Raw genomic sequence first — 12,892 nt, 5'->3', positions numbered from 1 at the left:
AAGCCCGGTAAAGTCCAATTAAAGATAGTCCGAGGGTCTCAAATGAGGCAGATGGTAGTTAAGGACCGCTCTCTGGTTGGTGATAGGATCACTGTGTAAATGCTAGATAGTTCAATTTAAAAAAAAAGGTTTGCTGGATAGTAAAGTACAAAAATTTATAAATACTACGAGCATCCGATAGAAAATATATAATTGCGTGCGCTTTAATGCACCAGGACTATAGAGTGGATTGCAAAGTACAACGTCTCCAAAGACTGAGACGTTTGACTTTCCTGGCCTTGACCGGTTTCTATTGTACGGGCCTCTGGATTCCTTTTGTACGCCTTTCCCACTTCACCGGATTTTCCATAACAACCAAAAATCAAAATAAAATTTAAAATAACTGTTGTTTTATTTTTTGTCTCCTTGCACCTTCTTGCAATTCTGAGTTGAAACATTTCACTATAACTTTCCCCAATCCCCTGTATTGAGTTTTATTCCAGAGAGGAAATAAAAAAAGATTGTCCCTGCCACTTTTTGTTTTGCTTTATAAGGTGTGGAATGAGGGTGGGCGGCGGCCGGTGAGGTGGAGTCCCGGAATCTGCATGTGGGGCATGGTCTGTGGACAGTCCGTCTACTCCAGGACGTGTCCAGCCAGTTTTCCAACACGCAGTGGCGTAACCAGCCCGAATACTCTGTCCTTCTTGGCTTCAGTGTCTCGCCTGACGTGTGTTGCTCTAAACAGACCATGCCTTCATACATTGTTGCAAGAGGGGCGAGCACATGATAAATCTCAGCCTGCTTTAAAAGTTACCTGCAGGAAACGGGACATCCATTCGGCCGCTTGGAGGGACTTGTGCAAGTTGGATCCGTTAGAACTACAGAGGGACTTCGCCTTTGGTGGGACTAGTGCAAGTTGGGTCCGTTAGAATTACAGAGAGACTTCGCCTTTGGTGGCACTAGTGCAAGTTGGGTCCGTTAGAATTACAGAGAGACTTCGCCTTTGGTGGCACTAGTGCAAGTTGGGTCTGTTAGAACTACAGAGAGACTTCGCCTTGGTCGGGCTAGTGCAAGTTGGGTCTGTTAGAACTACAGAGAGACTTCGCCTTGGTCGGGCTAGTGCAAGTTGGGTCTGTTAGAACTACAGAGAGACCTCGCCACAATGTCTCAGTTCGGTTACAGGAAAGAACTGGAGAAGTACGAGGACATTGACGAGGATGAAATCCTTGCCTCCCTGACTTCAGACGAGTTGAATGAGTTAGAGAGGGAGCTGGACAACATCGACCCCAACCAGTATGTTCCCATTGGGCTGAGGCAGAAAGACCAAACGGACAAAACCCCACAAGGGACCTTCAGCAGAGAGGCACTGATGGCATACTGGGAACACGAGACTCAGAAACTGCTGGAGAACGAGCGACTTTGTGTCGAGCCAGACCAGGTGAGTTGTCAACCCAAACTCCTCCAGCACTTTGTGTTTTGGTTAAGATCCCAACATCTGCAGATACTTGTGTCTCCAATGCACAGCTTTGTGTTTACATGTAAACATCCTTTCTAATTTAAAGTATTCTTTACAGGAATGTTCCCCATGTGACGTTTACCATCAAACAGTAGGTCTGATAGTAACCATAAGTTTCTGCCCGTGAATGTTCTCGAGCACAATATGCACCATAATCTCCTGTGCTGTGCTCTCTTCTCAAGAGTCAAGAGTGCTTTGTAGTCAAATGTCTCAGACAGAACAATGAAAAACTTACTTGCAGCAGCACAAAAATAATAAGTAAACATAGTACTCTGTAAACAATAAACAAAAGAAAGACTCAAAAAACTGGAATAACACAGCGGGTCAGGTGATATATATATATATATATATATATATATATATATCAGTGTTGCTTCAAGGAGATGGAGCACATTTTTTGGGGAGCTGTTCATTTAATGCTCATACCTAATTGTTCTTGAGCCATCAGCTTGAACCACTGCAGTGCTCTAGTGTTTGTTCAATTAGCCTAGACTGAGTGATACAGCGGGGAAATAGGCCCTTCAGCCCAACTTGCCCACACCGGCCAACATGTCCCAGCTACACTAGTCCCACCTGCCTGCATTTGCTCCATATCCCTCCAAACCTGTCCGACCCATTTAACTGTCTTAACTGTTTCTTAAATGTTGGGATAGTCCCAGCTTCAACTACCTCCTCGGGCAGCTGGTTCCATCCACCCTTTTGTGCGAAAAAGTTACCCCTCAGATTCCTCTTAAATCTTTTCCCCTTCACCTTGAACCCATGTCGTCTGGCTTCTGTAAATTGTCCGTAGTGTGTAGGATAGAACCAGTGGACTGGTAATCGCTGGTCGGTGTGGACTCGGGGGGCCGACGAGCCTGTTTACATGCTGTATCTCCAAACTAAACCAAACTAAAATTGACAGGATCTTGAAATCTTGCGCTGATCATCAAAATTTGTCAAAAAAATAAAAAGAAACCTGCAGATGTTGAAAATCTGAAATAAAATGGAGATGCCAGAAACACTCGACACACCATTCAGCACCTGTGGAAAGAGAAACGAACAAAGGGCTTCAGACCCGAAACGTTAACATGTTTCACTCTCCATAGATGCTGCCTGACCTCTAGTGTTTCCAACACTTTCTATTTTTTTATTTCTAAATATTAATGCTGGCCTTCCTTAGGAATCCATGATGTCATCTTTATGGATGATCTAAATGGTCATTTTCATTCATCTTAATGGATTAGTTTAGTTATCTCTAAACTAAACTACATTAAACATCGCAGGCAGCACGTTGTATTCTGGACAATGTCAGATCAACTGCTTGCAACAAAAGCAGAAAAGAACAGGGCAGACTAAAGCAACAGTCGAGAATAGAGAAAGGCTTGGACAGAGTGAATGTGGAGAAGATGTTTCCATTAGTGGGAGAATCTAGGGCCAGCGGCCACAGCCTCAGAATAAAACGACGTACCTTTACAAAGGAGATGAGGAGGAATTTCTTCAGTCAGAATCTCTGACTCGGGCTGTGGAGGTCAAGTCATTTGGTATTTTTAAGGCACAGATTGACAGACTCTTGATTGGTAAGGATTTCAGGGGTTATGGGGAGAAGGCAGGAGAATAGGGTTGAGAGGGAAAGATAGATCTGCCATGATTGAAAGGCGGAGTAGACTTGATGGGCCAAATGGCCTAATTCTGCTCCGAGAACTTATGAACTTATGAGAACCTCTAGTGGAAGCCTGGGTCGGAAGGGTGAGGATTTTGCTCGCTGTTTAAACCTGTTACTACGCACGCATTAGCTGCTCCTACTTCGTGCAATTGTTGAACAATATCAATGTCTGGGCAATCAGATTATAAAACTTCATTGTGTAACAATAATGTTGTTTTCATCAAAGCATCAAAATGAATCTTTGAATAATAATTAGCTGTTGCATTTGATTTGATGTCTTTAACTTAGTGGTTATCAGTTGTTGTTGTTTTTCAGTGCATCTGTGATAGAGATGAATCTAAATGCAAAACTATTTCCATAACCCCATGAAAAGGCTGTGTTATTGATGACCAGGACTTTGTCTATATGCAGAGAATCTAGCCGGATGTGTAACACACACACACACACATGTACACACAGGCAATAACAGATCAGAATGTAGAGACAAGGAACTGCTGATGCTGGTTTACACAAAAGGACACAAAGTGCTGGATTCACTCAGCGGTTCAGGCAGCATCTCTGGAGAACATTAATAATGCATTACATTTTATATAGTGCTTTTCAAACACTCAAAGACGCTTTACAGGGATTTCTAGAACATAGAGAAGAAAATAAATAGATAAATAAGTAAACGAACAGAAAAGGAGACAGAAGGTGAGGTGACGGTCAGTGGTTGAAGGCAGTGCTGAACAGGTGAGACTTCAGTGATGTTTTGAATGTGGTGAGTGAGGAGGAGTCTCTGACGGTTTGGGGTAGTGAGTTCCAGAGGGTGGGAGCAGCGATGGAGAAAGCCCTGTCCCCCCAGGATCTGAGTTTGGTCCGGATGGGGGGGGACAGGAGGTTGGCAGCAGCAGAGCGGAGGGTGCGGGTGGGAGTGTGTCTGTGGAGGAGGTCAGTCAGGTAGGATGGGGCCAGGTTATGGAGGGCTTTGTAGGTCATGAGGAGGATTTTGTACTGGATTCTCTGGGGGATGGGGAGCCAGTGGAGCTTGAAGAAGGACGGGGGTGATATGGTCACGGATCGGGGAGTGGGTGAGTAGACGGGCAGCGGAGTTTTGAATGTATTGAAGTTTACTGATGATTTTTGAGGGTGAGCCATAGCTGTTGCAGTAGTCCAGACGGGAGGTGATGAAGGCGTGGATGAGGGTTTCTGCAGCTGTGGAGGAGAGGGATGGATGGAGACGGGCAATGTTTTTGAGGTGGAAGAAGGCTGTCTTGGTGATGTGTTTGATGTGTTTGTCGAAGGAGAGGGTTTGATCAAAGATGATACCAAGATTCCGGATGTGAGGGGAGGTGGATACTGGGAGACCATCAATGTTGAGGATGAAGTTTTGGGTGGATTTGGTGAGCGTTTTTGGACCAATGATGATGATTTCAGATTTGTTGCAGTTGAGTTTGAGGAAATTTGATTGAAGCCAAGATTTTATTTCAGTGATGCAGTTTGTCAGTGTAGAGTGTGTGGTGGTGGAGATTGACTTGGTGGAGATGAGGAGCTGGATATCATCGGCGAAGCAGTGGAAGTTGAGACCATGACGGCGGATTAATTGACCAAGGGGGAACAGGTAGAGGATGAAGAGGAGGGGGCCAAGGACTGAGCCTTGGGGGACACCTTGGGGGAGGGGAGCGGTGGGGGATTTACAGTTGTTAATGGAGATGAACTGGTGCCTGTCGGAGAGGTAAGATTCGATCCAGGACAGGGCTGTGCCGGTGATGTTAAAGGAGGTCAACATAGATAGGTGACGATCTGTCGGGACCTTGTTTCAGACTGGTCATAGTTCATAAGTTCATAAGTTGTAGGAGAAGCATTAGGCTATTCGGCCCATGAAGCCTTCTTCGCCATTCTCAATGGTCAGTCTGAAGAATTGGTCTTGATCTGAACCATCACCTATGCATGTTCTCCAGGGATGCTGCATTGCCCAGTGATCAGTCTGAAGAAAGGTCCCGACCCGAAACGTCACTTATCCATGTTCCCCAGCGATGCTGCCTGACCTGCTGAGTTACTCCAGCGCTTTGGGTCCTTTTTCAGGAAAAGATCAGCTGGTCAACCTGTGCTTTCTGTATGCTAAGATTCTTATCTGCCAGCCCGCTATCCACAAGCAAAGAAAACAGCCCGATGAGAAATTCTTTAATGAACCCAAACTTCCTCAACTAAATTGCAGGAAAGATTGGGAAGCAGCCCAGCTACCGTACATAGGTTATCTTAGCCACTGGAGACATCTTGACAGACCCCGTTTAAATGCCAGCAGTTAATGTTCATTTATGCACAAGATGGAAATGCGTTCCATCGTCAGAGATCAGAGGGCCACATTGAGATTCTCCAATAACTCTTTCCCATATCCTTTCTAAATCTTAAGTCTCCATTGAGTTTCTCGATAAACAGGCAAGAGGCTTAAAGAGTACAGTGTCATCTTCTTTTGAGCGTTCCTGGGTAACTTATAAAGGATATGCGGCCAAATGTGTTAAGACCCAGAATTGTAGCCAGGACTATATCTGTATCCATTTGGATGAATGTCAATTGCAATAGCAAAGCTGTAATAAATTAATTGGTAGCTCAGTAATGAAGATTGAAGCAAATCAACTGTTAAATCTATTTTGGGCAGCTTCACTGAATGCCTCAAGGGCCCTATACAGTACAAGTTATTCTTCTGACTATAAATAAAGCTGGAAAAAAACTTTGGTACGTGTATCACAGCTACTTGCAATCAACTTCTCCAGAGACTTTTGGCTGCTCTGATAATGGCCTTCATTGCCTTTTGACACGTCTGATTTCTATCCCATTTCTTAAGAGCTATTCTATTTAAATCGCTAACTTGTCCTTGAAAAAGAATAAATTGGTCACTTTGGCATATTTTACCATGTACCTTTCTTCAGCTAAAACGACGTTGGTTGTTTCGTTCCTCGGGTTTTGCATTAAACTAATTTTTCAGCTCATCAGGACTAAATCAACTGTAACTTAGGGTGGCACAGCGGTGCAGTGGTAGAGTTGCTAACTTACAGCTTCAGAGACCCGTGTTCGATCCTGACTATGGGTGTTGTCTGTGCGGAGTTTGTACGTTCTCCCTGTGACCACGTGTGTTTGATCCGGGTGCTTCGGTTTCCTCCCACATTCCAAAGGCGTACAGGTGTTGAGGTCAATTGACTTCGGTAACATTGTAAATTGTCCCCAGTGTGCAGGATAGTGCTGGTGTACTAGCACTGACCACTGATCGCTGGTCAGTGGGGACCTGGTGGGCTGAAGGGCCTGTTTCTGAAATTTATGCTTAAACTTCCTCCAAAATGTATATCTCCTAACCATACTACCATAACAGTATGGCACCCATTAAGCGAATGACAGAGTGGTAAATTGAATTAAAATAAAGAAGCAAAGTATCGCCGATGCTGGTTTATACCAAAGATAGACACAAAATGCTGGGATAATTCAGCCGGTCAGGCAGCAAGGGTCTTGACCCGAAACATCACCCATTCCTTCTCTCCAGAGGTGCTGCCTGTCCCGCTGAGTTACTCCAGCATTTTGGGTCTACCTTCAATTTAACCCAGCATCTGCAGTTCTTTCCAACAACTATTCATATCAAAATATTGTTTTGAAGATGCAGGATAGCTTTACAAAGTCCAGTGCCATTAATTCACAACCTGCCAAAGACAGATGTAAACGAAAAGAAGATATTTGGAATAGAATTGGTAAACTTACAAATGTATATAACATGGCGAAATGTCATATTTAAAAGTCTGCTGATGAACTGGATCAAGTTCATCGCCTCAGAATAAAAGGACGTACTTTTAGAAAGGAGACAAGGAGGAAATTCTTTAGTCAGAGGGTGGTGAATCTGTGGCATTCATTGCCACAGAAGGCTTTGGGGGCCACGTCAATGGGTGTTTTTAAGGCACAGTTTGACAGATTCTTGATTAGTAAGGGTGTCAGGGGTTTTGGGGAGAAGCCATGAGAATGGGGTTGAGAGGGAAAGATAGATCAGCCGTGATTGAATGGCGGAGTAGACTTGATGGGCCGAATGGCTTAATTCTCCTCCTCTGAACTCGTGAACTCACGCTACCTATTTTTTCAATGTTAATTTCAGGCAGAAACCAGTGAAGCCAGCAAAGGAGATGATGAAGATGACCCTGAAAGTGAAAGTGACAATGATGAGTTGGAGAATGATCTGGACACAGAAGAAGATACATCGGAAACAACGAGCGATGAAGATGAAATTGTAATTGAGGAGGGAGAGGAGGAGGAGGAAGAGGAGGAGGCAGAGGAAGGGAAGGAGAGCGCACAAGAAATTGTTGATACCAGAACAATTAGCAGCAATGGACAGGTTGGATCACAAAGATACAATGGGCATATCGACAACCAGCCAGTGATGAATGGCTTCGCCAAAGAAAAGGTCATGGAAGATGATCCAAATCACAAAGTGGTTTCAAACCTAACAGAAGCTGATCCCAGTCTCAAATCTAACAGCCGCCAAAATGGAAACACAACTGTTGTTGAAGATGCTCTCGAGAGTATCCAAAATAATGATGCTGACAAAACAGAAATCAACCTGAATAACGTTGAGAATATAAAGACCGAAACCTTCAAACAGATCGCAGAAGCACTGAAGCACAATACAGTTGTTAAAAACGTGAGCTTGGCCAACACCCATGTAGATGATCGTGTGGCTTGTGCATTAGCGGAAATGCTGCAAGTTAATAGGACTATCACAAACCTGAACATGGACTCCAACTTTATCACGGGCAAGGGAATCTTGGCTGTCATAAAAGCCATACAGCACAATGGTATATTAGCAGAACTCCGATTCCACAATCAAAGGCACATATGTGGAGGGCAGGTTGAAATGCAAATAGCCAACCTTTTGAAAGAGAACACAACTCTTATGAAACTGGGCTACCACTTTGACCTACCTGGACCCCGGATGACAATGACGAGTGTCCTAACCCGGAACCTGGACAAACAAAGGCAAAAACGCTTCCAGGAGCAAAAGCAGCAGCAGGAAATGGACAGACTTCTTGGTGGTGAGGGGCCAGCGAACCCAAGGACAAGTGCTCTGCAGAAGGACTCGCCCAGATCCTCCCCCCGCCCTTCTCCCAAGAGCTCGCCCTGGTCATCTCCCAAAGTGGTCAAGAAGCTCCATTGCCCAAAGGCCGGCGTTCCCCCTCCGCCGCCCGCGCCACCTCTCCCGGAGAAGCTGGCCCTTCCCGCCCCGCCGCCACCTCCCCCGCTGCCGGCGCCGCTCGTCCCAAGCAGGAACATCGCCGAAGCCATCAAGCTGCAGGAGGGGAAGCTCTGCGACGTCTATCAAAACGGCAAAGTCAGGAAAAGCAAGAACGCCAAGAAGAAGCAACACCGAGAAAACAACCTGCTGAGGCAGCTCAAAAACTCTCTCAGACCAATTTCGGACCAAAGATCGGAGAGCGGTTCAAGACCAGCGACCCCCCAGAGAACATTACACGATGATCTAATGTCAGCGATCCAGTCAAGCAGCATGAAACAGCTCAGATCAGTAAGTTAGAATGAAGGGGAAAATGCAATGTGGTGCAAGCACAAAAAAATAATACCAGACAATACCTTTTACCAATTTATATAACTAAGTTCTTGGGTGTGTATAACTGGAGGCACAGTACTGTTGACATACGTTGCTAAATTGAAATGCAAATCTATTAAGATCTACCCTAATAACACTGGTTCCGAAAGAATTCAAATCCTTCAGTAAGAGGCATTTGATTAATTTAAAACTTAAGTGGGGGTTCAGATCCCATTTTGCTATACCAGGAATAAACCTGTGCAAGAAGGAACTGCAGATGCAGGTTTACACCGAAGATGGACACAAAATACGGGACATGGAGAGAAGGAATGGGTGACGTTTCGGGTCGGGACCCATCTTCAGAAAGAAGTTTCAAGCATTGATAACTCAGTGACCAAGGCTCGGAGACCCGAAACGTCACCCATTCCTTCTCTCCAGGGATGCAGCCTGTCCCGCTGAGTTACTCCAGCATTTTGTGTCTTATTTCAGGAATAAACATGTCTTGCACAAGTGATAGAATCCTTGGGTGGCTTCATAAGAGCAACGTGTTTTAGTCCTAGCTTCAGAAAGGTGTTAGATGCCAAAACATTGCGAACTTTTCTTTCCCTCATTTCAGCAATTCCTCTGGCTGCTTGGTTCAAAGCTCACAGATACAGGATATCGCCACAGGATAATAAGAATAAGGGGTAGGCCATTTGGAACTGAGTTGAGAAAAAACATTTTCAGTCAGAGAGTTGTGAATCTGTGGAATTCTCTGCCTCAGAAGGCAGTGGAGGCCAATTCTCTGAATGCATTCAAGAGAGAGCTAGATAGAGCTCTTAAGGATAGCGGAGTCAGGGGGTATGGGGAGAAGGCAGGAACGGGGTACTGATTGAGAATGATCAGCCATGATCACATTGAATGGCGGTGCTGGGTCGAAGGGCCGAATGGCCTCCTCCTGCACCTATTGTCTATTGTCTATAATGAAGATCTATGGTCCAATTTATTCATTCCAAATTATTAACTTTCCAAGTGTAATTGTTACACTGTCAAAGATTTTGGAACACAGTCTGATTCTTGTAACATTAGAATCGAGAACTTATAAGCTTTTATGTCTGCAGTATTTAAATCTGTTAATCCCGTGCAATGGTACAGCGTGGATTTAAAGGGCTGAAAGGCCTGTTTCCATGCCGTATCACAAAACCAAATTAAAGTAACGAGTTGTTGCTCAAAGCCAGTGGAAGTGGTCCAGGCAAATACAATCGCAATGTTTAAAAAAGCATTTGGACTGATACTTGGATTGTAGAGGAGTGGATGGATGTGGGCTAAGAGTAGGAAAATGGGATAGTATGGATAAGCATTACAGTCAGGCTGAAGGGACAGTTTCTGTGCTGTAAAACTTTAACTCCAATATATGTAATTATTTCTAATTTACCGTACCATGCTATACATGGCTGAGTTGGAACACCTGACTTATCTGAACATCATCTTGGTCATAGACGTACAGCATGGAAACTGGTCCTTCGGCTCAACTTGTGCATGCTAACCAGGATGTCCGAACTAAGCTAGTCTGCATTTGCCTGCATTTTGTCCATAATCCCTCTAAACCTCTTCCATCCTAATTTCTGTTTGAAGAAGGGCCCCAACCCGAAATGTCACCTATCCATGTCCTCCAGTGATGCGGCCTGACCCGCTGAGTTACTCCACCATTTTGTGTTTTATTCATCATCTTCTGTTCAATTGCCTAGTGTTATTTTAGACAATAGACAATAGGTGCAGATGGAGGCCATTCGGCTCTTCGATCCAGCACCGCCATTCAATGTGATCATGGCTGATCATTCTCAATCAGTACTCCGTTCCTGCCTTCTCCCCGTACCCCCTGACTCCGCTATCCTTAAGAGCTCTATCTAGCTCTCTCTTGAATGCATTCAGAGAATTGGCCTCCACTGCCTTCTGAGGCAGAGAATTCCACAGATTCACAACTCTCTGACTGAAAAAGTTTTTCCTCATCTCAGTTCTAAATGGCCTACCCCTCATTGTCCAAATTGTTGACAAATTTGTTACATAGATAGGTCAGGTTTGGAGGGATATGGACCAAATGTGGGCAGGTGGGACTAGCGTAACTGGGACATGTTGGCCGGTGTGGGCAAGTTGGGCTGAAGGGCCTGTTTCCCCACAGTATCACTCCATGACTCTGTGACTAATTTCACAGGCAGTCAAATTACTCTTGTTACATGGAAAATTAACCATTTATCTCTGCTAACCAGAATAATGATAGTCTGTGGTATTTATTCACAAAATGCTGGAGTAACTCAGCAGGTCAGGCAGCATCTCAGGACAGAAGGAATGGGTGACGTTTCTGGTCGAGACCCTTCTTCAGACTCGACCCAAAACGTCACCCATTCCTTCTCTCCTGAGATGCTGCCTGACCTGCTGAGTTACTCCAGCATTTTGTGAATAAATACCTTCGATTTGTACCAGCATCTGCAGTTATTTTCTTACAAAGATAGTCTGTGTGTAACCATAGTTACCAGGTTTCCACTGCAAGGAGAAACATATTAAGATCTATAAATATATTAAGATCTATCCTAAAAACAATAGCTCAGGAAGAATTCTAATCCTTAAGTAAGAGGCATATCATTAATTTAAAACTTTAACGGGGGTTCAAATCACATTTTGCTATATTAGGAATAAACTCGTCATTCCCTGGATGGCTTTTATAACATGTTTCAGTCCCAGCTTCAGAAAAGTGTTAGATGCTACAACAATGTGAACTTTTATTTTTTTCACCTCAGCATTTCCTCTGGCTACTTAGTTCAAAGTTCTGAGATTATTCAGTGATTTCAAAGCAGGGCAGCAAGGTGGCACAGCGGTAGAGTTGCTGCCTTGCAGAACCAGAGACCCAGGTTTGATCTTGGCCACGGGTGCTGTCTGTACAGAGTTTGTACGTTCTTCCCGTGACCGTGTGGGTTTTCTCCAGGTGCTCCGGTTTTCCTCCCACACGCTAAAGACGTGCAGGTTTGTAGGTTAATTGGCTTCTGTAAAATTGTAAATTGTCCCTAGTGGTCCAAAACGCTGCAGCGAGACTCCTGACGGGTACCCGTAAAAGGGACCACATCACCCCGATTCTGGCCTCTCTCCACTGACTCCCAGTACAGTACAGAATCAACTTCAAGCTCCTCCTATTCACATACAAAGCCCTAAACGGGCTTGCCCCCCCCCCCCCCTCCCCCCCCACAATATCAAAAATCTTCTAACCCACCACTCTATCTCCAGGTCCCTCAGGTCGGTCGACTTGGGGCTACTGACTATCCCGCGGTCTAGGCTTAAGCTCAGGGGTGACCGCGCTTTTGCGGTTGCAGCTCCTAGACTGTGGAACAGCATCCCTCTCCCCATCAGAACTGCCCCCTCCATCGACTCCTTTAAGTCCAGGCTCAAAACCTATTTCTACTCCCTAGCATTTGAGGCCCTCTGAGGGGGCGCTATGAACTGTTTATGTATGTGCTGTTATGTTTGTGTGCCATTGTATGTTCGTTCTTAGTACCTGAACTGATGTATAGCACTTTGGTCAACGTGGGTTGTTTTTAAATGTGCTATACAAATAAAATTGACTTGACTTGACTAGTGTGTCGGATAGTGTTAGTGTATAGGTGATCGCTGGTACGGCGCGGACTCGGTGGGCCGAAGGGCCTGTTTCCACCCCGTATCTCTAAAGTCTAAAGTAATGTCTGAAACTAATTGGTGACAGCCACATGATGGTAAAGAAGGTCTATTGTCTCATTCATTCATTCCAATTTATTAACTGTACACGTTGCACTTTTAGGTTGAAATTCCAGAATATCTTCGATGAATAAACAAGATGTATTTTCAGCAAGAAGGAATGATGCTCTTCAAGAACAGCTCCTGAAAGTGTGAAAACAACTGCAATTATGGAACAAAAAACAGCACTGATCTCCTTGGAGGTTCAGTGGAGCATTGTGCTCACTTTCAAGCTCACAACTCCACAGAGCTGAGTATTCTAACGTGTGAAGTGGCCCTGACATTTTTTGTTTTGCTTAGTTGTAGTTAAAGGATGCATTGCGTCTTAATGAGAAAATGATTATCGGAAAGTGAATGTATTTATATGTAAATATGTCGACAGATGGATTTTGTATTTAAGTAGGATGACTTGCAAATTTTGTAGTACGTTGAATGGAGACAATTATGCTCGGAAACGATTGGG

General features: G+C 44.5%; 1 protein-coding gene across 1 annotated transcript; it reads left to right on the top strand.

The window, feature by feature from the left end:
* The first annotated feature begins 1,141 nt into the window (after window positions 1–1,141).
* LOC144603362 (leiomodin-2-like) lies at window positions 1,142–12,520 on the top strand. The gene is made up of 3 exons (XM_078416512.1): window positions 1,142–1,417; window positions 7,249–8,670; window positions 12,494–12,520. The coding sequence occupies exons 1-3, from the start codon at window positions 1,142–1,144 to the stop codon at window positions 12,518–12,520; spliced, it is 1,725 nt and encodes a 574-aa protein (XP_078272638.1).
* The last annotated feature ends 372 nt before the right edge of the window (window positions 12,521–12,892 follow it).

The sequence above is a fragment of the Rhinoraja longicauda genome, chromosome 20 (assembly GCF_053455715.1).
Source record: "Rhinoraja longicauda isolate Sanriku21f chromosome 20, sRhiLon1.1, whole genome shotgun sequence".
In the NCBI taxonomy this organism is placed as follows: Eukaryota; Metazoa; Chordata; class Chondrichthyes; order Rajiformes; family Arhynchobatidae; genus Rhinoraja; species Rhinoraja longicauda.
Note: the sequence above shows the minus strand (reverse complement) of the source record. Positions and strands in the feature narration are given on the sequence as shown.